The sequence below is a fragment of the Mustela nigripes genome, chromosome 2 (genome assembly GCF_022355385.1).
Source record: "Mustela nigripes isolate SB6536 chromosome 2, MUSNIG.SB6536, whole genome shotgun sequence".
Lineage (NCBI taxonomy): Eukaryota > Metazoa > Chordata > Mammalia > Carnivora > Mustelidae > Mustela > Mustela nigripes.
Genome location: NC_081558.1, coordinates 63,406,237 through 63,433,782, shown reverse-complemented (window position 1 = coordinate 63,433,782; position 27,546 = coordinate 63,406,237). Strand labels below are relative to the sequence as shown.

The 27,546-nt window shown below is 42.9% G+C and overlaps 1 protein-coding gene across 2 annotated transcripts in view; it reads right to left on the bottom strand.

Moving 5' to 3' along the window:
- Nucleotides 1-27,546, bottom strand: part of TRANK1 (tetratricopeptide repeat and ankyrin repeat containing 1) — a 98,335-nt gene that overhangs the window by 36,600 nt on the left and 34,189 nt on the right. For both annotated transcript variants that reach the window (XM_059390593.1, XM_059390592.1), the window contains 7 exons: nt 26,553-26,636; nt 26,173-26,311; nt 23,344-23,478; nt 12,887-13,057; nt 4,554-4,715; nt 2,372-2,626; nt 428-604 (listed from right to left, as the gene is read on the bottom strand). In XM_059390593.1, the coding sequence (XP_059246576.1) occupies nt 428-604; nt 2,372-2,626; nt 4,554-4,715; nt 12,887-13,057; nt 23,344-23,478; nt 26,173-26,311; nt 26,553-26,636 (1,123 nt within the window). The remainder of the gene's footprint in view (nt 1-427; nt 605-2,371; nt 2,627-4,553; nt 4,716-12,886; nt 13,058-23,343; nt 23,479-26,172; nt 26,312-26,552; nt 26,637-27,546) is intronic.

Sequence of the window (27,546 nt, the reverse complement as noted above, 5' to 3'; positions counted from 1 at the left end):
CTTTCCAGGGAACAGAGACCTCTGGGTTTGGAGAGATGCCTTCCAGGGAACAGAGACCTCTGGGTTTGGAGAGATGCCAGCCAGGGGCATCTCAGAACACCACACCTCCCCAAGTTCTCGATAACCCTGTGGTTGAAAATCAGGGACAATTTGCTCCCAAGGGGTATGTGGCCACATCTGGGGGACAGCCAACTTCGAAAATTAAGACTCCTCCTCAGTCAACCCACCCTGACCATTCACCGTGATGGCTGCTCCTTCTCACCCAGCTACTGGTTGGAGGCCAGGGGATAATGGGTGGGCCTGACCAAGAAACACCCCTTTTTCAGATCGTTGGTTTTCCCAATAAGAAAGATGAAAAAGCGTAGCATTGGTTCTACTATCCAGCTCCCTCTTCAAGGAACAGACTGCTTAAAAAATAAAGGCTTACCTTTAATGTCCAAAAAGATGTGGAGTGCTGCATGCAAAGGAGTATCACCTTCTGTGAGGGAGATTCTGCGGGGGTCTGCACCCTTGGTCAAGAGAAGAAACGCCAGCTCGAAGTCTTCATGTTTCAGACACGTGACAAGTGGCCTCTCTTGACTGTCGTGGAGACCCTCGGGCAAGGCTGAGAAGACAGAGGAAAAGGGCACAACCCCGTGAGGGATGTACCCTGTGACAACGGATTGCCTGGCTCACCTGAGGAGGAGAGGATGGCTTCTGCCATGTGCTCTGAGAGAAGAGCTGATGCTGACCTGACTTCTGAGGTGAAGGCTTCCTAGGGCCCTCAGAGTGAAAGCCCAACTGCTTCTGGTGTCCCGTTCATGGGCCGGGCCTCTCCACTCTCCTGCTCCCCTCTGTGTCCCCAGGTCCCATATTCAGCACTGCCCGGGAGTGGGGACAGGGCCCGGGAACAATAGAAACCCCAGTGCCTGGCCAACACCCTACTAGACACATAGTCGGTGATCAGGATATAAACATGGCTTCCTATACCCTTTGCTCTAAATGCTTCTTCCTGAGGATGCCCACCTACCCTCAAATGGCATCTTCCCTGACACCTCTCCACCCCCAACATCAGCTTCCCTTTAGCTCAGTCCATGCCTCCCCTCTATGCTGCAGTCTCCCAGACCTGCACCCCTGCAATCCACACACCCTGCACAGCAGCCACACATTCACTCTGTCCCTGGTCCCTGGCACCCGACTGTAGGCAGGCACTTCTTAAGTGCCGGCTGACTCAGCAATAAAACAGGAAGACCATGATAGCCACAGTTTCCAGCCAAAGGTAGTAACATTTCCCTCGAGGAATGGTTTGAAGAAATATACTACAGGAGGCATTCCATCTACCTCTTGGAACCTGTGGGAACAGTCAATACCCAAAGGCTTTGTATGGCCCTTTGAGAGCTAAGGACCAAGAAAGGACATTCCCTCTTAAACAGCCGAGCAAGCAGAAAACCACACAGTCACAGTGCTCTTCCAAGAACCTGCATGCGTGAGCTCATTTAACATTCAAAACAGCCCTGAGAGAGACGGACTGTTATTCCCATTTCATAAACAAGGAGATGCCTGAGACCACACAACTAGTAGCAGCATGAGTAGGGGGGTGGGAAATGGGGGCAGGAGGTAGTTGGGGTTTCCAAATCAGTTATAAAATAAAACCCAGTCCAGGGCACCTGGGTGGCTCAGTCAGTTAAGCATCTGCCTTCAGCTCAGGTCATGATCTTGCGATCCTGGGATGGAGTCCTGCATGGAGCTCTCCCACCGGAGTATGCTTCTCCCTCTCCCTCTGTCCTTCCCTCCCCTCATGATCTCTCTCTGTCTCTCTCAAACAAGTAAATAAAATCTTTACAAACTAAATTTTTAAAAAAATAAATAAATAGTACCCAATCGGGCAAGGCGCTGGCTCTTTCCAGACATACCTCCAGCCAAGTGTGATTGCGCTGATCTCAGTGGCAAATGTTTCCGCCCACCAATTATTTAGCTGTTTCTTTACAAAGAAGCAGCTGAAATCCTAATCCGCTGATTAGAAGACAATGCTGGAGAGTTAATAGGGACATGGGAAGCATACTGAGTGCAGGGAAAAGTCTAGCCTGCAGTCGCAGTTGGGAGGAAAGGACCCCGTGTGCCGCACCCAGGGCCAAAGGCCACTCCCCCACACACACCTGAGGTTTCTCACACACGGCAGAAGAAAAGACAACAACGGTGACTAGAGTTCCCAAGAACGCAGAACTACAAGGCCAGCACCCACTGACAGGGCACTAACCTGGTCGCTATGCAAAATGAGAAGCTATGGAAGAAGACAATGGGCCAGAATTTAAAGCAGTCTCCAAAGTCTAGTGAAAGACCCAGGACCAGTGGCACTCAAGGGACAAGTCTTCAGAGCTCACTGCATTCTCACCTCCACTGTCAATGAGGCAGCCCAGGAGCTGCATCCTCCGAGGGTCCCAGGTGCTGAGGCGGGGGATGACAGTGCAGAGGTCAAGGTCCGAGAAGTTGCAGCCTTTGATGAGGCAGTCTCCCAGCGGTGGCTCCCCACTTACTTTGCGGGTCAGTAACAGAAGCACTTCTGGCCATTTCTGTTTCTCCAGTAAAAACTTGATGAAGGTGTTGGCGCAATCACGGTTAATGTCACAGACCAGGTCAGGAGGAATTTCTTTCAAAAATAAGAATACACCACACCCCCAAAAAGGTTCATATAATTCCTGTCCCCAGATACCACCCAACACCTTTAGGCATAATTAACAAGAATTGTCGGTCAGTATGTTAAACCTCTGGGGAAAATACAAGCAAGTAATTACTTTGGACAGCTACTCAACCACTCGTAAATGTCAGATAAGCTCTGGCCATGTGACCTTCTGGGAAGGTCAGAAACACTTTAAGGAGAGTAGAGATTGGCCTGGGAAAAGAGCAGAATTGACTGTGTCTTGGAAGAATATGTGAGTTAGAGCATTCTACTTAGATCAGAAGGACAAGAACCTGGCTTTAGTTTTGCGTAATACTAATGGAGAGTGTGCACTGAAATACAGGGAGACACTATAGAATAATTAAAAAGTTGAGAGTCATCAGGTAGTGGTGAGAGGATGGTCTAATCCTAATTCTTAAGTTCATATCAATAATATGCTAAGTCTTTCCATCTGATATCTAATGTATACAGACAGGATCATCGTTATACCAGTTCATGATGCTGGTATATCCTATAGATGAAAAACTTCTAAAAGAGGTCCTCAGTAAGTAAATTGCCAGATTTGGCAACCAAAAATAGATGTCAGGTAAATTTGAATTTCACATAAACAACAAATAAAATTTTAGTATAGCTCATGCAATATTTGGGACATACTTAAACTATATTCACTGTTTATTCGAAGTTATAACACAACCAGCATTCTATAATTTGTCTGGCAACCCTACCAGTAAGAAAGTGGGAAGGAAGAGAAGGGAAGAAATCAAGAGTTAACCTACCTAAGAGCAATTTTATTTGCATTTGCTGGTTTTTGCTTTCCACCATGTTCTAGGATTTCTAACAGGAATATTCATTTTGATGTTTAATATTTAATGTGAAAACCAGAAAAACAATTTTGTGTGAAGGGCCCTGGATTAAGTGCTCCACACCCAACATCTCAGCAGATAAGTACCCTATCTAATGTAAGAGTGAAGGAACTAAAGCTTAAGAAGTTAAATAATTGGCCCACAGTCCCAGATCTGCTAAGTGGCAGAATTAAAATAAAAATATAAAACTCCAAGCCTTAAACACTAAGATCTGCTGCATCCCCTGAAGAGCATTTTTGTTCCGCTGGCCACTCCTTCCAGCACTCTCTGGAAAATCAAGAAATCTCAGCTCTTTGAATGGTCCCAGTGAGTACATTACAGCCCATACTAATGGCCAATTTAAAAATACCAAAATACCGGGACACCTTGGTGGCTCAGTTGGTTAAGCAGCTGCCTTCAGCTCAGGTCATGATCCCAGCATCCTGGGATCGAGTCCCACATCGGGCTCCTTGCTCAGCAGGGAGCCTGCTTCTCTCTCTGCCTCTGCCTGCCATTCTGTCTGCCTGTGCTCGCTTGCTCTCTCTCTCTCTGACAAATAAATAAATAAAATCTTTAAAAAAAAAATACCAAAATTTACCAGATTTCACCTACTTAGGGTTTCTAGAATCTTCCCTAAGTATTATCTAAAATGTGTCATCTTAAGTTCTTTTCCAGAACTTTCCTCATTTCCCCATAGTGGAAAAAAAAATTAACATCCAGTTCCACAAGAACTTCATATACCAACATTAGCCAAGATGTGTGGAAGAGAGAACTATCCAGGGTATTTAAAAAAGGACTGTATGTGCAAAAGTAATTCTAGCAGAATACGTGAAAAACCAGAAAAACAGAGACAGACACTAGGAGTGGGATTTAGGTATTCCCGTTCAGGGTGGATGATCCAGACTTCTGAATAACGTTTGGTGCTGTTGAATGTTTTACACATAGCTCATCACTTTTACTTGTTTAATTAACTGTTTTTTTTTCAAGATATTAGCAAAGGGTTCTAATGGGCATAAATCATCTTCGGCACACCTGAATGTTGGGAGGAAAGTTACCTTGCAGAGAAGAAAGAAGGCGCAAGAACCTCTGAACTACTTCTTGCTTCAGAAAGTTTTTATGCAGTAGCCGGTTTCCTGAGTTCATGTACTTCACCAGCTGCTCAGAGGCCTTCCGGAAAATGTCGGTCTCACTAACAGGTCCGTCACCATTGTTCAGTCCTGCAAAGCAAGCAGGTGATGCTTCTGAAGACAAAGACCACAGCTGTGGGAGATTGCAAAAATCACCTCGATTCTCCAGCCTCTCTGTGGATACCCTTGCTTTGCCTGGTGACTTTGGGTCTCCTTCCATCGAGAAGTGGGACCTATTTTCTTCCTCCCCCTGGCCCGGCCTCCAGACTTGGTATGACAGATAGAAGAGAGTCATGAGATTTCTGTCCTTGTTCTGAGGTAGAACCTCAAGAGGCCTGGCTTAGTTCTACTCACTCTCTTGAGACCTTGGCTTATGCCATGTGCACTGGTCCAGTCTCAACTTCAGGGGGACAAGAAACAGCATAGAACAAACAGGAATCGGTCTGCTTGTCCAAACTGAGGGTGCATAGATGTGAAAGAGCGTGGCCAAGATCAGCAAGACCACAGCCGCTGGGAGGAATTCAGTTAAAGCTATGAAAACAGCCCAGCCTAAATAGCTGGCCTTCAAATAGGGAGCAAAAGAAATGCTTGTTGTTTAAAGTGACTAAATTTTGGGAGCAGTCTGTCATACAGCAATAGATAACTGACAGAAGCATTGAAGGAAGTGACAGCAAGAGGAGAGCTTAGCACCACAGTGACATCCAACCACATGTCAGCCACCTATATGTCCCAGGGGCTAGCAGGAAAACCCAAGAGGAAAGAGCCACCTCTCTGGCTGTAGAAGACAGTATCCCCTTGGTTCAGTTAATTTGAGAAAGTAGTTATGATTAGGAGGAAAAAAAAAAAAAAACCCTGAGAGAATGTTGAAATGGGCAGATATTTTCTTTGGTATCAGGTGATGCACTCAAAAAGCACTGTTGCTCAAAACAAAATCTTACTGAGCACAATAGGGGAGCAAAAATTTAAAAATAGATAAATAAATAAAATAAAAAAGATGGACTACTTGAAAATGAGGAAAAAATGAAAAGCATCCTGTCTTCATCGGGGTTTCCAGCAGTGATTGTGTGGAAGTGGTTCCCGGAGGAGGTGACAGGTAGGAAGCAGACTGGGGGGGAAGGGAGGAAGCCAGGTGGCCTCGCCTGATCCCACAGGGGACCTCTGGAGAGAGTGCCCTCCCAGTTGTCCCCACCCAAGGACTTTCAAACCCTCAATCTATCACTGGCTACAGCCTACCCTTGGAGGATGTGAGTTCTCAGGCGCTTCTAGCTTAGAAGATCCCCAACAAAACTAGCCCTATATGCTGTTCCCTGTGACAGGAAGCCTTAGGTGCTGGCTTCCCAAAGTGAAGGCACCCCCATGTTGGGCACACACAACAATGGTGAAAGGGATCTAGGGGATTTAAGCAGAGCTCCAACATCATCTGGTGTGCCTTCTCATACACACCTGCCTCACCTTTCAACAATTCAAGTCAGAACACCAGACACACACACACACACACACTGACGTCAGGGACAAATGCCCATTGCCCTCTACTCAAGAGACCTTGAGGTGTCAGAGAGAAGCAAGACCCACTTGAGCACCATCCTCCAGAGAAAAAGAAAGGGAAACCACTTAGCAAAAGAAGACCTACGTCACCTCAGCTAGAAGCCCAGAAAATGTCTATGCCCTCTGACTCGGCCCTCCCACCTTCTTCCTAAAATACCTACGAACACACAGAAATGGTGAAAACTCATAGTACAGAGAAATACGACCCTTGGAAAAGGAACAACTTCCTTCACTAGCATGTGTTACTTGTCCCTCACCCTCATGCCATTAAAATCTTTTCTAGAACATCATTCTTCAACTAGGAAAATTATAAGTCACTTGACACTGAACAGAAACAGACTAAGCTGACCAATGCAGATCATTATATGCAGTTGTATAATAAACGCATGGTTGTGTGGTTCAGAATAGGTAAGCAATGGGTCAGAGAAAGTTCCACATGTCAGGAAAGAAACCAGAGAGTGATAAAACAATGTAAAGACATATAAAAGGAAAGGTGCTGGCGATGGTACCCCTCGGTAGACGTGGGCGACTTATTTATTACTCTGAGTTTGTCTGGTTTTCTTCTAAGTTTCCTATAAACTTAGTAAGAGACAAAAAAAAAAAAAAAAAATGCAGAGGGGCACCTGCATGGCTCAGTTGGTTAGGCGGCTGCCTTCAGCTCAGGTCATGATCCCAGGGTCCTGGGATCAAGCCCTGCATCGAGTTCTTTGCACAGTGAGGGGCCTGCTTCTCCCCTGCCTCCCATTCCCCCTGCTGTGCTTGCACGCTCTCTCTCTCTCTCTCTCTGTCAAATAAATAAATAAATAAAAGAAACATCAGAACATAAAGTCATTTATGTATTATAATCACAGATTGCTTTTTAAAAGATGATTATGTAAGTGCTAAACACCACCGACAAAAAAGACTACATAAAATGTGCCAAAGTATAATTACAATAAATTTTTGTTTTTACATAAAACTAAGCTTTTACAAATTTTCTACAATGATATTCCTTTCCTATATTTTGTAATTTTTTTAAAAGAAAACGTTGCTTTTATAATAAGGAAAAAGTATCATGAGTGTCCTTTAGGTGGATTCTGGACGCCTGTATTTGCTGGAAACAAGGCACTGTTTTGGTGCTGAGGGACAGTAAAATGACAAATCAGGGCCTCTGAGTCCCAGGCTCTGTGGGGAAAATCGACACAGCAGAAGGTTCCAGTGTCCTCCGAGTACTGTGTCTGAGGTGCCTGCATGAGTACAAAGCAGAAAGCAGCCAGGTCCCACTGGAGCTTGAGAGACAAGGCCTCAGAGGCCTGGAATGGTCCTCACTCTGAGTGAGCACAGATTACAAACCCTGAGAAGGAAGGCTCCAATCCAGTTCTTGAGCCTGAAAAGAGAGAACAGCAGCCAGAGAGGGGGTCATGCTGCCACCTAGTGGTGGCCATGAGAAGCAGGTAAAAGCAGCTAAGAGTTTTCACTTTCCACCCAACTGCAGTCCAGAAGCAGATGATCCTCCTTATGACAAATCCTCAGAAGGTCAGTAGTAGGGACACCTCGGTGGCTCAGCCGGTTAAGCATCCAACTCTTGGTTTCAGCTCAGGTCATGATATCAGGGTTGTGGGATCAAGCTCTGCACCGGGCTCTGCACTCAGCACGGAATCTGCTTGAGAATCTCTCTCCCTCTCTCTCCACCCCTCCCCCCATGCGCTCTCTGAAATAATAAATAAATAAATCTTTGGGGAAAAAAAATGGTCAGTAGTAGCCTAATGCTCTATCACAGATCTTATGTCATTCTCATTTCACCTTATCAGGGAGGCATGTTCTCATCCCATAACATCACAAGAAGGGTGAGTACAGTACAATCAAGTGTTTTGAGAACGAGAGATGATATTCACGTAACTTTTATTACTGTAGATTGTTATACTTGTTCTATTTTATTCTATTATTTATACTGTTGTTAATCTCCCACTGGGCATAATTTATAAATCAAACCTTATGGGATGTATGCATAAGAAAAAACAGTACATACAGGGTTTGGTACCATCTGCAGTATCAAACATCCATAAGGAGGCTTGGAAGTATCCCCCGCAGATAAGGGGGGACTGCTGTATATAGTCCTGGCTGCTTAGGGGTAAAGCCTTGCTCCTTCAAGTGGGCTCGGCCTTCCCCAGGTACTCTGCAAGAGCTGCAGAATCTCAGATCTTGCCCTAAACTTGCTAACTCAAAACCTCCATTTTAACAGGCTCCCAAACGGTTCCTGTTAACAATGGGAAGCTCTGGTTTAGAGAACAGCGGAAATCTTCAGCAAGACCCTTCATTTCTCACCTCGGTGCAAAAGCCACCTTCTCCAAAGTCATCGCCACCATAATCATCAAAATGTTGCACGGCAACACTCAGGATGAGCCAGGGGTGAGAGCATCCTTTATCCTAGTCTTTAAGTTAGAATGCTATTTGTCTGGGTACAAAAAGCTAACAGCCTTATTTTTATGGTGCTTTACCTGGGGCCACAGATGTAAAAAACAAAATCATTCAGTCCGTGGACTCAGGTCAGGAACAAGGGTACCCAACTCCCCAGTAGTAACTCTTCCCAAAGACAGTGTGCTTCCATCAAGCCCATTAATGCATGAGGATGGGGAGGGATTAAAGTTCGTAAAATCTTTATTTTTATGACTGGAGATCTATCTTTATGCCCATGACTCCTGGTCCTCCCTTTGCCTGTCTTCTCAATTGCTACACTGGTTAAAAAGACCATGCTAGGGGCTCCTGGGTGGCTCAGTCAGTTAAGTGTGTGCCTTCAGCTCAGGTCATGATCCCAGGGTCCTGGGATCGAGCCCCCCATCGAGCTCCCTGCTCAGCAGGAAACCTGCTTCTTCCTCTCCCACCGCCCCCCTGCTTGTGTTCCCTCTCTTGCTGTCTCTTTCTCTGTCAAATAAATAAAATCTTTAAAAAAGAAAGAAAGAAAAGAAAAAGGGACCACGCTAGGGCTAAAGTCTAAAACTACGCTATCCGGGGTGCCTAGGTGGCTCAGTGGGTTAAGCCTCTGCCTGCGGCTCAGGTCATGATCCCAGGTGGGATCGAGCCCCGAATCGGGCTCTCTGCTCAGGGAGGAGCCTGCTTCCTCCTCTCTCTCTCTCTGCCTGCCTCTCTGCCTACTGTGATCTCTCTCTATCTGTAAAATAAATAAAAATCTTAAAAAAAAAAAAATACGCTATCCATTACAGTGGCCACTAACTTAATTATGTAAAATTAAAATGAATTAAATTAGAATTTCAATTCTTCTGTTGCATGAGTCCTACCCTTTTCAAGTGCTCAAAAATAGGTGACCAGAGGCTATCCTATGAGACAGAGTAGTTATAGAATATTTACATCAGTACCCAAAATTATATTGCATGGTCCTCATTTACAAAGATTCCCCAGCTCATCTCACGTTTTAAAGTTTGTACCACTGGCAAAAATCTTAGAAACAAAATGTACATATACAACTCTATGTCCGTATGGATACACAAAGTAACCATGATATTAAGCATAGATGTCATATTCCAATACTGAGGTCTACAAGGGTTCCATGACTAGGAGTCTTTGGAAGTGCACCAGAAGATGCCAACTCGCTAGCCCTGCCTGATAACTGGTTGTCCTCCACTTGTCCAATTTTTGTCAGTTTCTTTTGCTTTTTTTGACTCCGTGTTTCCCTACAGTCTTTCAATATTCTTCTAGCATGGCAAGGAAAAATTCACGGTCGATGGTCCAGAAAACTTTAAAGTGATCAAATTTCCAATAAGCTTACCAATGAGTATCAGGGGCTATGGGTTTCACTGCATCCACTACCATCACAAACTACCCAGTGAGCCAAAAGACAGGCTTGGAACGAGGCACATTCCTCTGAATGTGCCTTCTTCCCAAGCGAGCATAACTGAATTCTAGTAAGGAGAAAGGGAACCAGATACTTTTCTACTGAGTCTCTTCTGGTTTCACCACAAAGATAGCTAGTGAAGGTAGAGAGAGAGGAAAGGAGAGTGGGACCCTGTCTCAGAAACCGAGCTGTTTTTAGGATTAGCAGATATCCAAAGACTCTATTATGCTCCCCCCCAAAAAATAAAAATAAGATAAGGAAAAACTTTAAAAACTAAACAGAAATGCATGACTTATGTTAAAGTCTATTAACATTAGATACAGCATACACAAAACACATATATAGTATTCTAAGAATTAAGGTTAGAACTAATTGCAAACAAAAAAATTAAATGTAAGAGAAAAACCTGCAAACAAGTCAGCCATTTCCCACCATTAACTGGTGGTCCTTTTTTGTTGTTACACTAAAACCTGGAAATTCACTGGCAGAGAAATCTGTTCAGTTAGTTTCAATTTCTCAAACAGTAGAACCCAATGTGAAGCTGAGATTACAGGCATAAACTCTCAGAAAGCATTTCACAGTGATTTATTAATTATACTACCTCACAGAAGAAATCACAAGCCTTTGACACAGCGGTCTTTTAAAAACTAAATATGATATGTCACGGCTTTTTTTTTTTAAAAATCCATGAAAAACAGAGGACTCTACAAATATACTTTGTTCCCCTCATTTCAGTGATCTCATGGAAACAACAGACGATACTTTAAATAAGTAAATGAAAATGAACACATAGATGGGGCAATGAGGGGGTCAGGGACGCTAAATAAAAAGCAGCGTCTCCCCCATAATAAAACTTTCCTGAGCATGGCAACTGCGATGATCCCCACCTGTCCAACTGCCTCCCATTCCAACACACACACCCAATGGGCTGCCTTCACCTTGCCACCAATTTACCCACTTCAGGGGCAGGGGAGTGTTTCTGGGGAAATGCATCCACGTAACTTCAATAAACACACTAACCGTCTATTAAGTATTAATCAGTCCAGTCATTCATACAAGCACATAAACTACCCGAAGATCAGAAAATAATTAAAGAAAAGCAATAGTACAAAAGAGAAACAAGAAGATGAAACTACTCACCCCCAAAGAAAAAAATAATTCAGGGAAGAGAGGAGAACATTCTTTAAGGAAAAAAGAAATACTCAATATTCTTAAATGTCATTCAAGAAGAGGTGGCAAATATAAAACAAGCAAAAGCTGCCATAGATTAAGAAAAAAATCAGAAAACAAAAGATCTTAGAAATTAAAACTGAGTTTCCAAATTTAAAAATGCAATGGGCAAGCTGAGTTGTAAAAGGAAAAGCTGTGGACCAATTAAAGATCTGAAAAGAAAAAGAACCTAGAAAACAGTAGGGAAAAGTAGAGAGACGTTATAAATTCAGGAAGGTCACCCATTTAACACTTGCAGCGGAAGAGAACAAAATGATAGGAGATAAATTTCCCTGAGCTAAGAAAGTTAGATTGAGAGGGGCCAAGAAGAGCCAAGCGATAAGAATGTGTAAGGATCCACACCGAGAAACTTCCCAGGGACATTGCAAAACTCGAAGGACAGAGAAAACCTTAGAAGGGAAAATAAATGAGACTGACATCAGACTTCTAACCAGTAGCAAATGGAGGTTAGAATACAAAGACACAGTGCCCTCATGGTTGTGAGGAACGAGGTTTTACAGCATATTTCATAAGTCTAAGATCCCGTGCATTGTCTGACACATCAGGAACAGCTGCACCAAAGTAACCCATCACCAATGGTGAAACACATTCCAGTTTTAAACATGTGAAAATATGGGGAGGGACTGCAATTTAAAATCAGTGAAATACAATGCCTAAATTCAAAAATATAATGCCTCTATTCAAGGACAATGTAAAGACATCTTTGAAAACTCCGTAAGTCCATGCTTCTTCCAGTAAAAACTTTCTTGAGTAGGTATGCTAACAGATCAAGAGAGAAGTCTGAACAGACAACACCAGCTGCACAGTCCTACATGAGTGCAAGAACGAAAGGAAGCATTTACACACACACACACACACACACACACACACGCACACTGGGGCTGAAGTCTAAATAAAACATCTAAATAAGGTCCAAACAGTATATATGCGTACACACGGTCCGTTAAACTGGAATGCTTAAATGGTATCACATTGAAATAGCAAAGTTATCGGGACGTCTGCTGGTTCTTTCCTATGGGTTCTGCTATGCTACCAGTTGTAGAACACAATTTACATAATCATTTACATAATCATACTACCACCACGTAAATACCATTTACTGGTTTTTCCTTTCTACAATTCATCTATGGATGAGGCCCAGAAAACTTAGAGCTAAGAAACAGAATGTAAATCACACAAATGACATTACTGGGCACAATCCAACAATTGGCGTGAACTTGTTGCATTTCACCCTATACAGCAGCCAGTCAATAGATGCCGTCCCAAACTGATAAACCATATCTATTCCAGACATATGAATGTATTTTAAATTATTGGTTGTAATTGCCTCTTGAGGAGTAAGCTCAATTTTTGTTGAGCCCCTCTTCCATATGATTTTTTTCCTTTTTTCACCAACCACGTGCATGCATGGAAAAAAAATCACCGAAACTGCCCAAAGGCAGACCTAGCTAATTTATCAGGATGTCATAGACACTCTCTAAATAAGAGTTTTCTTTGTATTTCAAAAAAAAAAAAAAAAGAAAACAAGTTTTCCAAAGACTGGGGATTTCACTTCCATCCTCATAGACTAAGAAAGTATAAACTGATTTGTATCTAATGCCACAGGACCATTTTACCACCCACCCCCACAAAAAAGTTGTTTCACTAGAAACTGTACCTGATAGGTCCTTAGAACATGCGGTCAGCTTTGCCAAGTGACTGTTGATTTTCTCAATGGCCTTGAAGTTCTTATTCCTCTTGAGGACATCCATGGCAGAGCGGGACTGTCTATCCAGCAGGGTAGGGTCTGCCCCAAAGCGCAAGAGCATCTGCACATCCTCTGTTTGTCCTAGAGTGGGCCAGAAGGAGAAAAGGGGGCTGTCATGGTTCCTTCCATAAGGAGACGTCCCCATGAGTGCTCTTCCTCCCAGTTCCCTGCCCAAGCAGCCTGGGGCAAGGGAATCAGTGTCCCACTGCTTGTAGAATCTAAACTGCTGGCTTTAGGCAACCCACCCAACTCCCGGAAGCAAGGAGTCCTGTGTGGAGTGGGTAGGACAATAGCTTTGAAGAGGTTCAGAAGTGCGCTCCTCTCTACCTTTCTCCCCTCTCCCTGGCAACAAGCAAGGAGAGGGGGAATCTGGTTACTAGGCAACAGTTACAGCTGTAAGGATAACAGCAAGCTGTGACTTCAGATTTCTTTATTCCCTAGAGAGGAAACAGAATATTCTTCCAGAAGGAAAAAAAAAAAAAAAAAGCCTGTCTGGGGCTCGGAGAAGAAAGTGGCAATTGCTTTCGCATCAGGGTCTTTTTGTTGTCACTGTTTGTACCCTCCCAGGCCCAACCCTCTGGCTGCCAGCTCCATTTGCTGCTTTGATGGATCTATTTGCCAAGCATCAAGGTGCCTCCATGATCACAGATGCAATAGCCTTTCAAATGGAACAGGTGTATTCCTGGGGGTAGAAAGATTGATGTGGGCACAGAGAGTTCAACAAATCAAAGCCTGATCCCCAACTTCCTACCCATGCTTTCCTAAAATCCACCGCCCAGATGGGGCATCTCTACTCCAGGTATAATTCTGCTCATGATGCTCTCCTTTCCTGTCTCCCTAGTCACAAGTTCCCTTCTCCCCTTTTAAAAAAATGAAACAAAATCAGAAAGCCAAAGTTTTTACCCACAGAGTATCTGACTAAGGCAGGCAGAATTCTAAGGCAATCCCCAAGATTCCCAACCTCTGGTGCACACACACCTTCTCCCCAGTTACTCAATCAAATATGAATCTAAATGTGATGAGACTTTGCAAATGTAATCAAGGTCCCTAAGCAGTTGACCTTAGGATAGGGAGAGTCCTCTGACCTTATCACATGAACCATAAAGGTCAGAGGTCTAGAGGTCAGGAAGAGGGCAAAGATTTAAAATATGAGAGGGAATTGATGACTAAGAAATTCTCCCCTGCTGGCTTTGAAGAGAGAGGGAGCCACATGACAAGGAATGTGTGTGGCCTGGAGAAGCCGAGAGCAGTCTCCCGCTGACAGCCAGCAAGGAAACCAGGGCCTCATTCCTACAACAGGAAGGAACGAGATTCTGCCACGACCATGTGAGCTTGAAAAAAGGTCCACCACTCCATATGAGAACATAGCCTCTGTCAGGACCTTTGATTTCAGCCACAGAAGACACTGAGCACAAAACTCTGTCACATCATTTCAGACTACTGACCTAGAGAACTGTGACCTGGTAAATGGGTGTGGTTTTGAGCCACTAATTTTATAGTGATTTGCTAAGGATCACAGAGAACAAATTACTAATTAATGTATTGCCCTAAAAAGGTGGTAGAAATTCCTGACTTCCAGAGTATCCACTGAAGGGAAAATTAGGTGCCTGCCAAGGCCCCCCCCCTTTTTTTTTAAAGATCACAAGTAGGCAAAGAGGCAGGCAGAGAGAGAGAGAGAGAGAGAGGAGGAGGCAGGCTCCCCGCTGAGCAGAGAACCCGATGTGAGGCTCCATCCCAGGACCCTGGGATCATTACCTGAGCAGAAGGCAGAGGCTTTAACCACTGAGCCACCCAGGCGTGCCAAGCCCCTTTTAAAAGGCACTACAGGGGCACCTGGGTGACTCTGTCAGTTAAGCATCCAACTCTTGATTTCCAGCTCTGGTTATGATCTCAGGGTCCTGCGATCAAGGCTCCCTGCTCAGTAAGGAGTCTGCTTCTCCCTCTCCTTCTGCCCCTCCCCTTGCTCTAGTGCTCTTCTCTCTCTCTCTCTCTCTCTCAAATAGACATGAACAGACACTTCTCCAATAAAGACATACAAATGGCTATCAGACACATGAAAAAATGTTCATCATCACTAGCTATCAGGGAGATTCTAATTAAAACCACATTGAGATACCACCTTAGACCAGTTAGAATGGCCAAAATTAGCAAGACAGGAAACAACATGTGTTGGAGAGGATGTGGAAAAAGGGGAACCCTCTTCCACTGTTGGTGGGAATGCAAATCGGTGCAGCCACTTTGGAAAAAAATAAATAAAACTCTAAAAAATAGAACAACAAAATAAAAGGTACTACAATCTACCCTCCTTTCACTGCCCTCCAAAATTATTATTTTCATCTTTAATAATTAATTACAGAAGATTTTAATATATTTCTGTTGCTTTGATATCTGTAGTAATAATTTTTTTAAGATTTTATTTATTTATTTGACAGACAGAGATCACAAGTAGGCAGAGAGGCAGGCAGAGAGAGAGGAGGAAGCAGGCTCCCTGCTGAGCAGAGAGCCCAATGAGGGACTCGATCCCAGGACCCTGAGATCACGACCCAAGCCGAAGGCAGAGGCTCAACCCACTGAGCCACCCAGGCGCCCCTGTAGTAATAATTTTGTAATAATTAAATCTAGAAAAGTTTAAACCCTAAAGTCCTAAATCACAGAATTTTTTTTTATTTAAAGCTATACAAACACTTCTGTTCCAGAAGAAGTTTACTAGATGACTAATAAGACTTTCAAGCATAAACTGTATGAGAGTAAACTTCTTTCTGAGAAGTAAACTAGAAATAGGATCCCCAAAGCAGCAAGGTACAATTTTATATTTTTGACTATTAAAGAGCTCGTCCATAGTTTTTTAAATAGACGTTAGAGATTATCAAGTTGCTGTAGTATGTTCTATTATATTCCACTAAAGGATATAATAGTTTTATTTTAAAATATCTGTGTACACAATTCTGAAAATTACTTTTTCTTACATATTTTTGACTCATAGATAAAAAGAAATTCTACATGTCAGTGTTAAAACATGTAAAGAGGTAGACAGGTTTTCAAAATTCTTGAAGATAAGGAAGCAACATTGAAAAACATACTAGACTTTTTTTTTAATTTACTAGCATCCATTATGCCTTTTCCTGATAACAACACCTCAGTATTCCTTTAAGAAAGCGTCTTTCCCCCACTTGCCAGCATACCTGATTTGATGGGCAGAAACAGATTCAGTCACCATGACATCCTCCACCACTGCCCCAGCCAGAGCTTGGGGGAAGCGGGAAGGAATAAACATCTGACCAGAACCTGACCAATCAGATCATTCCATTCTCTCGCTCTGCCTCAACCCCAAATCCAGGGGTGAGCATCTGATCAGGATCTAGCCAATTAGATCATTCCATCCTTCTGGCGTTAGTGATTGGTTCACGGAGGGCATGTGACCAAAATCAAGTCACAGAGACTCATTCGTAGGACTTTAACTGAAATACTGAGTAGAGATATTCTCTTTGGCAGTGACCTGACAAACAGGCATATAAGATAAACCTAATATCAGATGGCTTCCACTGCAAAAGAGCCTGCCTAAGAATGAACCTAATGCAGAAGAAAGCAGAGCTGGAAGACGGCAGATTCTTGAAGACGCCACAAGAGCACCTGGAGCAAACTCTGGACCATTGAGTCACATGAGCCAATAAATGCCCTATCTTGCTTAAACCAGTTTGAGTGTCTGTCGCTTGTACCAAGTTAGATGCAACCACCGACCTGGCCTCACGTTGGTTACAGAAAGTGATCATTTCTAGGCTTTGGGTCTTGTTGCTGGGCTCTGGTAATTCCCTAAGACTGAACCCCCGGGCCTCCCAAACCACACAGATCCGGAAGCAGGAAGACCATCGTAACAACCTCCGCCCACCACCAAAACTCCGACAGAATGGATGATTTCAGAGGCTCTATGATGCTGCAATTATTTTAAATGATGGATTTGGAATTCAGGCCACATTAAAGTATCTGGAGAGTTCCTGACTCTCTATATATCAGAAAAGTATTCAAGATGGAGATAATCTCATACACTGTTGGGGCAACCTTTATGGGGTTCAAGTTAACAATAGTTCCAAAAGTCAAATACGTCCCGATATGCTAACAACATCCTAAAACTGTACATAAATTTTTACTTATACATTATAGAATATTTGTGGGGGGGGGGGGGGAATCATAAGATACGGGTAATATTGGTTTCTCAGGTTAAAGGACAGAGACTCTCAATGTATAGTTTTTGTGTGTGTGAATTTGTGATTTGTGATTTTGTGAATATAATCTGTTTAAATTTTAAATAAAATGAGATTATCCAAACAAATAAAATGTGTAATTTTTTGAACAAGCAATCTCTCAACTAGGAAATAATCCTATAGATACATTCCCATCAGTTCACAAAGATGTATATAGGAAAATATTCTCTGAGCATTGTTTTTGGTAGCAAAATAACTGAAACCATTTAATCATCCATCAGTGCAGTATAGTCAAGTCAGAGAATACTGTGAGCTGTTTAAAAAAATGAAATAGTTATGCAGGTAGTATTAGGGAAAGATGGCCAAGATTATCACTCAAGGGAAAAGCAAGTTGCTGAATAGAATGTAGAGTATGTGCACATTCATATTTAAAAGAGGAATAGTAAAATTGGCAAGACTCACCAAAAAATGTTTGGTAGACTTTGTGAAAGAGAATTTACTTTTTATCACATATCTTTTTAAAGTGTTTGAATGCTTTCTTTTTTTTACTAAGATCATGGCTTTCAAATTCTTTTTTTTTTTTTTTTGCCTTTAAACTTTTTTTGGTAGAATAAATTCATAAATGCATAAAATCCATTCTTTTGAAGTGTACAATTTAGTGGGTTTCAGTATATTTATGAAGTTGTGTAATCATCACCACTATCCAATTCCAGAACATTTTATCACTCCCTAAAGAAACCTTATATGCACTGGCAGTCACTCCACATTTCCTCCTGCCCCACCTCCAGGGCAACCAGTGATCTGATTTTCTAAATGAGATCATGCAATATGTGACCTTTGTGACCAGTTTCTTTCCCTCAGCCTAACACTTCAAGGTGCATCCATGTTGTAGCGTGTGTCAGTATTTTGTTCTTTTTTATGGCTGAATGATATTGTATTATCTGGATGACCCGTGTTTTGTCTGTCCATTCAGCAGCTGGAGATTTGGGTTGTCTGCACGGTTTTAGTTGTTATGAGTAATACTGCTATGAGCACTCGTGTACAAGTTTTTGACTGAGTATGTTTTCATTTCTGTGAGGCAGGTACCTAGGAATAACATTGCTGAATCGTATGGTAACTATTTGAATTCCTGCCAGACTTTTTTCCAAAACAGATGCACCATTATTTCACTCCCACCAGCAATGGGTCCCAAATTTTCCACATCCTTGTCAATACTTGCTGCTGTCCATTTTTTTTTTTTTATTTCAGCCATTTTGGTGTGGAGTGTATTTCTGATTTTTAAACTAGTTTTTGAAAAGTGATTTAAAAGAAGTTTATACGAAGGGGCGCCTGAGTGGCTCAGTCAGTTAAGGATCTGCCTTAGGCTCAGGTCATGATCCTAGGATCCTTGGATCTAACCCTGCAGCAGGGAGCCTGCTTCTCTCTCTCCCACTCTCCCTGCTTATGCTCCCTCCCTCTCTCTCAAATGAATAAATAAAATCTTAAAAAAAAAAAAAAAAGCCTATACAAACAATGAGGCCAGTAGAATAGAACAGAAAATGCCTATATAGGCACCAGAAAAAAAAAAAAAATACAACTCTTTAATTTGGATGTTCGGAAGGTTTTTTTAAACTCTGACTCCAAATACAGGAGCAATAAATCAATAGATTGACAAATTTGACTACGTAAAAAGAAAATATTTGCATGACAAAAAACCCAACATCAGAAGACAAGTGAATAAACGGGGGTGGGGGAGAGATTCATGACTTATACCACAGACAAAGAGCTAATGAACAAAGAATTCTTAAAAATTGAAGACAAAGGATCAAAAACTCTATAGAAAAATGAGGAACAGACATGAACAAATAACTTGGCAAAAATAGATATGAAAATGGTTCTCAAATATATTTTTAAAAGGCCAAACTCACACATAAAGTAATTAGAGAAATGCAATTAAAACAACCTTGAGATACCAATTCACATCTCTCAGACCAGAAGAAACTTGGAAATATAACAAAATTCTGTTGGTGAGACTGTGGGCAAAGAGGCACTCTTCTATATTACAGGTGGTTGTACAAATTGGTACCATCCTTCTGGATGAAGATTTGACAACATCTAACAGAACTACATATTCATGCATATGAACTAATATCGAGTAATTTCCAAAGGATACTGTTAATGAAAAAGATTCTGTGTCAAGCAGAATCTATAGAATGGGACCCTCCACCTTAAAAAGGAGGTGTAAGAAAACACACATGTGTCTGCTCATTACTACAAAAGGAATCCAGGAAGAAAAGCCTAAAAAAAAGAAAAGGGGCGCCTGGCTGGTTCAGTGGGTTAAAGCCTTTGCCTTCGGCTCAGGTCATGATCTCAGGGTCCCGGGATTGAGCCCCTCATTGGGCTCTCTGCTCAGCAGGGAGCCTGCTTCCTCCTCTCTCTCTGCCTGCCTCTCTGCATACTTGTGATCTCTGTCAAATAAATAAATAAAATCTTTAAAAAAAAAAAAAAGGAAAAGAAAAGAAAGAAGGAAACTGATCACCTACAGAGGATTAATGAGAAAGGGGCAGAAAAAAGGGGGAAATGGGAAATGGGAACTCAGGGGGTCAAGGAGGCGGAAGAAGTGACACTTCTCTGAGTATATCTTTCTGCAAAGTTCAGAACCCTAGAACCATAGTAATGTTTCACATATGTGCCTTTCACATACCAAAATACAAACAAAACCAAACAGGATGTGAGGAGAATTCTAAAATGGAATGCAAAGCCTGAAAAAAATATACCTGAGTGTACTACAAATGAGCAAAATAATCATATTCAATAGGGTGGGGAGGAAAAGAACTTAGTGTCTTAAACTCAAACTGATGGGCCATCTACAAAAAAACTGACTGATACTCTTCAAAAGGGTCAAAGGTATGGAAAACTGAGGAAGTGTCAAAGACTGGAGCAGACTTGGGAGCTCTGACAAGTAAATGCTGTGTGGATCTCCTAACTGACAAAGAACATTAGTAAAAACAAGGGCGAAATTCACAAGATGTCTGTGTGTTCGTTGGTAGCATTTTGTCAATGTTAATTTCTGGATTTTTTAAGGGGAGTTGGGTGAGGATTTACAGAAACTCTTTGAACTATTTTTGCATCTTTTCTGTATGTCTAAAATTAGTTCAAATCAAAGATTTAAAAACAAAACAAAAAAAAAAAGGTGAGCTTCCCTGATGAAAGAGAAGCAGAGGACGTGGGTAGTGAGAGAGGTGGAATTCAAAGGAGGGGAATCAGCCTATAAGGGTCTATAAGAAGGCTCGTTTGGCAGCAGCTGGAGTGGAGGAGAGCAGCCCATGTTACACCTGCACGAAGAAAGGGCTGTCTCTTGACTTCTGAGGTTCATGCTCTCATGTTTCAGAAAGTCGGGAAGGTTTCCGCATTTGTAAGAAACACTATTAAGGTGTGTTGTCCAGTATGGCAGCCACGAGGCACAGAGGTGCTACTGAGCACTTGAGATGTGGCTTGTCCACATGGAGATATGCTAGCAGAGTATAACATATGCTGGATTTCAAAGACATAGCATAAAACCAAAACACAGAATGTAAAATGTCTCTGCACTTTTTATGTTAATTACACAGGGCAATGATAATATATGGGCTAGATGGGTTAAATAAAATATACTGCTAAAATTAATTTCACCTATTTTGCTTTACTTTTTCATAGGACTACCAGAAAATTTTAAATGTTGTATGTTGCTCTCATGATGCTTGTACTGGAAAGCTCTCGTTTAAGTCCCAGGAAATGGATGCTTGCCAAGTTATTGATGCATAGGTTTAGAATCCAAGGCTTTGCATGCATCTACTATACACAAATACTGCTCAGACCACCTGAATTTCGGGAGACTTGAAATTGTGTTTCTTTGAAGAGTTTTATCTGGAAATTGTTTTCTTGGACATTTTTGGGCTGGGGATGTGTAAGGAGAGCACAGTGATTGGAGGCACAGATTTTAACCATAAATTACCAGGCCAATGACAGCTTTATCAATAGCTAAATGATAGCTACTATCATTTAGTACTGAGGTGTGCTAGAACCGGCTCACACCAGTCGATGAGGACCAACTGTTAAATATCCAGAAATGTTACAAGATGGTTGGTAAACACTGCCATTATTAACAACTAACTTACTCAAACTTACAAGAAACAAATCACGTTAAAAACAAAACTCATTATTTCTTAATTATTTTACTATGCTTTGCTATTGTCTATGATGAAGTTTCTATACATCTACTTTAACATGGATCTGTGTGGTAAAAATACAATATAATGCTATTCTACTGCACCTGTCCCAGCCCCATGTTCAATGACATCATATTAGTAGCTTGAAATCAACCATGGTGGGAGTATTTACACCAAGGAAACTGGGAAACCTCACACTTTGGGGCTTTTTGAAGACCCAGTTGTCAAACATTTGCCAGGATACCACAGTCTCTCAGAGGGTACTAAAATTCAAGGGATATCAGAAAGACAGACAGTAACAAGTGTTGACAAGGATTTAGGAAAATTAGAACTTTGTGCTTTGCCAGTGGGAGTATAAAATGGTGCAACCACTTTGGAAAACAGTCTGGCTGTTCCTCAAGAGTTTAAATATTAAATTACCATGAGATCCAGCAATACCTAAGTATCTACCTGAGAAAAATGAAAATATATTCATATATGCAAAAGTTCACAGCAGTGTTATTCTTAGTAGCTGAACACAAGTCCACCCACTGATGAATGGATAAATCAAATGTGGTTTATCTCTACACTGGGATATTATTTGGTAGTAATAAGGAAGGAAATACTGACACACGGTACAACGAGTTTGAAACTTGAAAGCATGCTCAGTGAAAGAAGCTAGTCACAAGACTGTATGATTCCATTTATATGCAATGTCCAGAAAAGGCAAGTCCATGGACACGGAAGACAGATTAGTGGTTGCTTGGGGCTGGGGGCCAGGGGGCGGGAATGGGGAGTGACTGCTAGTGGAGACGAGGTTTCTTTTGAAGATGATGAAAATGTTTTAAAAATTCATTGTGGTTGCATAACTCTACAAATGTACTAAAAACATCCAATTGGATGCTTTAAACAGTTGAATTATATGGCAGAGAGACACTCTTTATTATACTCATTATGAAATATAATGAATTATATTTCAATAAAGCTCAAAACAGTATCTGTAGCTCACCCTTTCTCTGTTCGCCCAAATGTGGGTTCTGGGACCCAGTCCAGTGGGGAATGACATTAGAGAAACACACCTCACTGCACTCCTCTGGGACATGCTGAGGACACAAAACTCTAAGTTCCCAGGACCAGCAGGCCAGGGGTCCCCAACCAGACGCCTCTGGGCTCTGTCTAGTCCACAAGTGTGTTTAATTTTGGCAGATATTTTATAATCATGAGTTGTCTTATTTTTTTAAAAATCCATCTTTCCAACGTCTTCTGCCATCAGAAGATGGTGGCCAGGCCTAGTTCCCATGATGGGCAGGAGGCTGTGGCCATACTGAGCCAAATTCCCCAGCCCTCCTTTTTATCTCCCTTCCCCCGGGGCTGGGAGTCCGCTACCATTCATCATCACCACAGCTACCCTAACATTTTTATAGAACAAAACGTGCTATCTCCACGGGTTTCCAGAAAGGCAAGAAGCATCAGAGAGCCCGGTGGGTGGGAGGACCCGCAGCCTTCCTGTTTCATAGGCTAGCAAGGTATGTCTGCGTCAGAAGAACCAGCTTGTCCTCGTGGCCTCCCTGGCCCTGATAAGTACGCAAGATGAAATCCTTGCGTTAGATTCTACCATGGCCAAGAAACAGGTCTCCGTCTGTGGTCATTTTCAGTGTCTCTCTGATAACCAGCACAGATCTGGCCTAAACTAAAGCACTTAGTAGCTGCACAATGAGGAAGGGAACAAGTGCAGCCAGAAGCCCCTGTCCTTGAGACATCCAATCCCATGGAAGTCACTGAAGCAGAAAGAGCATGTGGAACCCCGCCATCCTTCCTTCTCTTGTCCCCCATCCTTCCTGCAAACAGCCTGCCCTCCCTGTGATGCTTCGTTCGAGGTAAGGTTTAGCCGTGAGCCTGTCCCAGGATGGATGGGTAATACGTGTGCTCGATTGCGTGGGCTCTCTAATGCCTGAGGTCATCCAGCCCACAGCGCACCCTCCAGCCTGGGGCTGCTCCTTACGTTTGATGAGGTATCCAGGGTAGGGGGCTGCGGCGACGACGTGGAGGACTGTGCAGCCATCCTCGTCCTTCTGGTTGATGCGGCCTTTCCACTCAGGCTTGTGGTCCATTAGCCACCTGAAAAGATGGTTTTCCTCTGCACGGAATTAAAATCAGTGATTGATGTTATTTTCTACAGACAGAAAATCAGTAAAGCACATTGATGTGTAGTACCCTGAGGGAACAAAACGGGGAATCCCACACACATTTGGCACCACAAATAGGTTCTGGAGACGCATAGTTTGTAAATTAAAAGGATGAGTTATAGAAAGTTATTAATAATAAACTTCAGTCAGGTTCCCTAGGAGCAGAGCCAGAGGCAGATATTCTTGTACATGTGAATTGTTGACAGGGAGTTCAGGAAAAAGACAGTAAGGGAAGCAGGACAGGGCAGAGGAAGGAGGCAAGCAGAGATGTGGTCTCAGCTGAGTCAGCCTCAGCCTGATCCCACAGGGAGCTCTGGAGTATGAATGACCCACAGTGTTGACCCACCACCAGGCAGGGCCTTTTGTACTGCATGGTAGTCAGTCAAGAGCTACAAACACCTCTAGGGAAGGGGGTGAGGTTGAGGGAGAACCTCTGTAGGAAGTGGTTCTTACTAGCAAAAAGCAGTGCTCTGGGGAAGGAGGTAGCTATGAAGCAGCAGGTGGGGAGGGGTTACTGGTGGTAAAGAGGCTCCAGGCCAGGCACCAACGGCACCCATGTCAGGAATCAGGTCAATCTCTGAAAAGATTACCCTGCTCATTACTCTTGATAGGACATATATTTAAAAACTATTTTCCCAGGCTCCTTCCTTGTAGGTCCTGGGCTCAAGGAAAGCGTCACGCTTCTGCCAACTCTGTGGATGCCATTTGTCACTATGTCAGAGTTTTCCTCTGAGAAAAAAGTCACGGATAAAGTTAAACACCTGATCCCACTGATTGCTGCCTGTACCCCCGGAGCTAAGGTAAAGAGCAGACACAGTAGGGAATCATGACTTTCACAACGAGAGACACACTGCTCTGGGTTCGTGATTCCTACTTGAAAACTGGGAGCATTGGCTCAGATTCCTTTTAATCAGACTTTAGTTTTAAATCTTTGATCCACCAATCCCTGTGTGAGAATAAAATGTCTTATTGACTCCCCAGTAGGAAATGGATAACAGCAGGATAAATGTGGTTAAAGCGACGCCTCGGCCCAGGGCTTGAAGCCCCTGGCCACGCCCCTCACTCCTTCATTACTGAGAAGGCAATTAGCCCAATGGTTAAGAGGAAGACAGTCTAGGGGCGCCTAGGTGGCTCAGTGGGTTAAGCCCCTGCCTTCAACTCAGGCCATGATCTCAGGGTTCCAGGATTGAGCCCTGCATTAGGGTGTCTGTTCAGCAGGGAGCCTGTTTCCCCCTTCTCTCTCTGCCTGCCTCTCTGCCTACTTGTGATCTCTCTCTGTCAAATAAATAAATAAAATCTTTAAAAAAAAGAGGAAGACTGTCTAGAAAATTCTCCTGGCCCCTTCTGGCTCTAAAACAGTATGGGTACATGTCCAACACTTGTGCCATACATGCTTGGAAAAGAAAAACAAGCTTTTTTACCTAACATGCATATGTGTTAATGAAAAAATTTTAATATTTTAAAATTTAAATCTTATTGCCAGTTGGTGAACCTTTAAAAAAGAAAAAAGAATTTTATGAACATCAGCGTCCTTTAGAAGAACCACAAGCAGTATGTCTTGGCAAGAACCAGGGGTTCCCTTGGTATCAGCACCCAGCACCAGCACCAGCACCATGCCAGTTAGCCTTCTGGTTAGAGAGAAAATGAACTTGAACAAGCGCCTGTGCCTTCATTAGCAGGAAGAAACTCCACAGCCTCAGGGAGCTCTCCCAGCCAAAGCTGTCTGTCCCAAGTCCCCTGCTTGGGTCTCAGGGCTTGTCTGCTGCCAGCATCTGTCTAGGAACACAGAATCCTTTTAACTTGGGCCCTGTAGCTTACCAGGTCCCAGAAAAAATAAAAACAATGCTGTTGAAGGACATCTTGGCTCTTTCCACAGTTTGGTTATTGTGGCCATTGATGCTATGAACATTGGGGTACATATGGCCTTCTTTTCACCACATCTGTATCTCTGGGGTAAATACCCAATAGTGCAATAAACCCTTCAACGAATGAAGGGATAAAGAAGATGTGGTCCATATATACAATGGAATCTTATGCCTCCATCAGGAAGGATGAATACCCAACTTTTGTATCAACATGGATGGGACTGAAAGAAATTATGCTGAGTGAAATAAGTCAACCAGAGAAAGTCAATAATCATACGGTTTCACTTACTTGTGGAGTATAAGGAATAACAAGGAATAACTTGTGGAGTATAAGGAAGGGAGATGGAGAGAAGAAGGGAGTTGGGGGAAATCGGAGGGGGAGACGAACCATTAGAGACTATGGACTCTGAGAAACAAACTGAGAGTTTCAGAGCAGAGGGGGCCAAGGGGATGGGTGAGCCTGGTGGTGGGTATTATGGAGGGCACAGATTGTATGGAGCACTGGGTGTGGTGCATAAACAATGAATCTTGGAACACTGCATCAAAAACTAATGGTGCATTTTATGGTGACTAACATAACTACAATAAAAATTTTAAAAACATAATGCTGTTTCCCTGCTGTCTTCATGCATTTGAATAATCAGACTATTTGCGTATTCAAATCAAATGACTATTCCACCTTCCGGTGGCTGAATTCTGGTGTCTCATGAGCTCAGCAGAGCACAGGAGCTCAGGGCTGTGAGGGCGGCATGGGCAGTGCATTACTGGGAGAATACTCACTTGCTTGGATACAGAGTCTCATGAGGGCATGAAGAGGGTACGGTCCTATCGTCTCAATACTTGCACCAATGCAGATAAGCCACTGTACTAACTTGGGCACCTGTTCCATCTTCTCATAAAGTCCCATGAAGACATATTTCTAGAGGAGAAAAACACACAGGAAGAATCCTGGAAGTCACTCTGTCAATACGAGACGTCAAACTTCTGCATTCATAAAGTTCAGGGTCAGTAAAACCTGGGTTGTTGAGACCCAAGCCTGAGATGATTATAAATAATAAATTTGCGGTGAGACAGCTGAGGTCCCCTTAGACAGGGTGAGGTCCCAAATACAAGCCTGGGTGGCCGGACTTGAAGCCGTACAATTTAAGAAGCCACCTTACCTCAAAGAGACTCTTCAGTGATAACTCTGGGACCTGGATATTTCTTGGTAGCCGGTCTTTTCTTGCTGACAAAAGTAGGAATGACTGATGAGAAGGGAGAAAAAAGAAAAAGCTGGAATAATCATGTTCTCCACATAGGTTATTAAAGCAGAAGTTATCTTTGGGGTTAAAATAAACAATCCAAAAAAAACAAAACAAAATCCCCTCCAGCCCCACCTCTCTTTTTAAGCTGTCTACCAAGCTTTATAGCCTGATCTATACTCGAAGTCCCTCTGCCCAGCCAATGCCCTGTTCCCACTGAGAACTCAGCTCTCTCCACATTTCCTCACAGCCTGCTGAGGATGGCACGTTGTGCAGCATTGCTCAGAGTACAGTGGGTTTAAAAAAAAAAAAAAAGATGACTCCCTGCAGAGTTCTTAAAGCTTACTTAGCAAGCAGAAGAATCCAATCCTTTACACGTAGCTCATTCCAGCTGATTCTTCAGCACTTTGGTGTCTCATAAGCACCAAGGGTTTGGGGTCCGTTAGACTCTTTTTTAAATTTTTTTATTTTTTATAAACATGTATTTTTATCCCCAGGGGTACAGGTCTGTGAATCAGCACTCACCAAAGCACATACCCTCCCCAATGTCCATGAGACATTGCTCATGAGAGCCAACTGCAATTCAAAATTCCCAATGCTATGACCTATAGCTCTATTAGTGACTTTATTATTTTTTTTAAATAGACTCTTTTTTTTTAAGATTTTATTTATTTATTCGACAGAGAGAAATCACAAGCAGATGGAGAGGCAGGCAGAGAGAGAGAGATAGAGGGAAGCAGGCTCCCCGCTGAGCAGAGAGCCCGATGCAGGACTCGATCCCAGGACCCTGAGATCATGACCTGGCCGAAGGCAGTGGCTTAACCCACAGAGCCACCCAGGCACCCTATTAGTGACTTTAAATTGGTCATGGAGGGTGCCTGGGTGGCTCAGTGGGTTAAGCCACTGCCTTCGG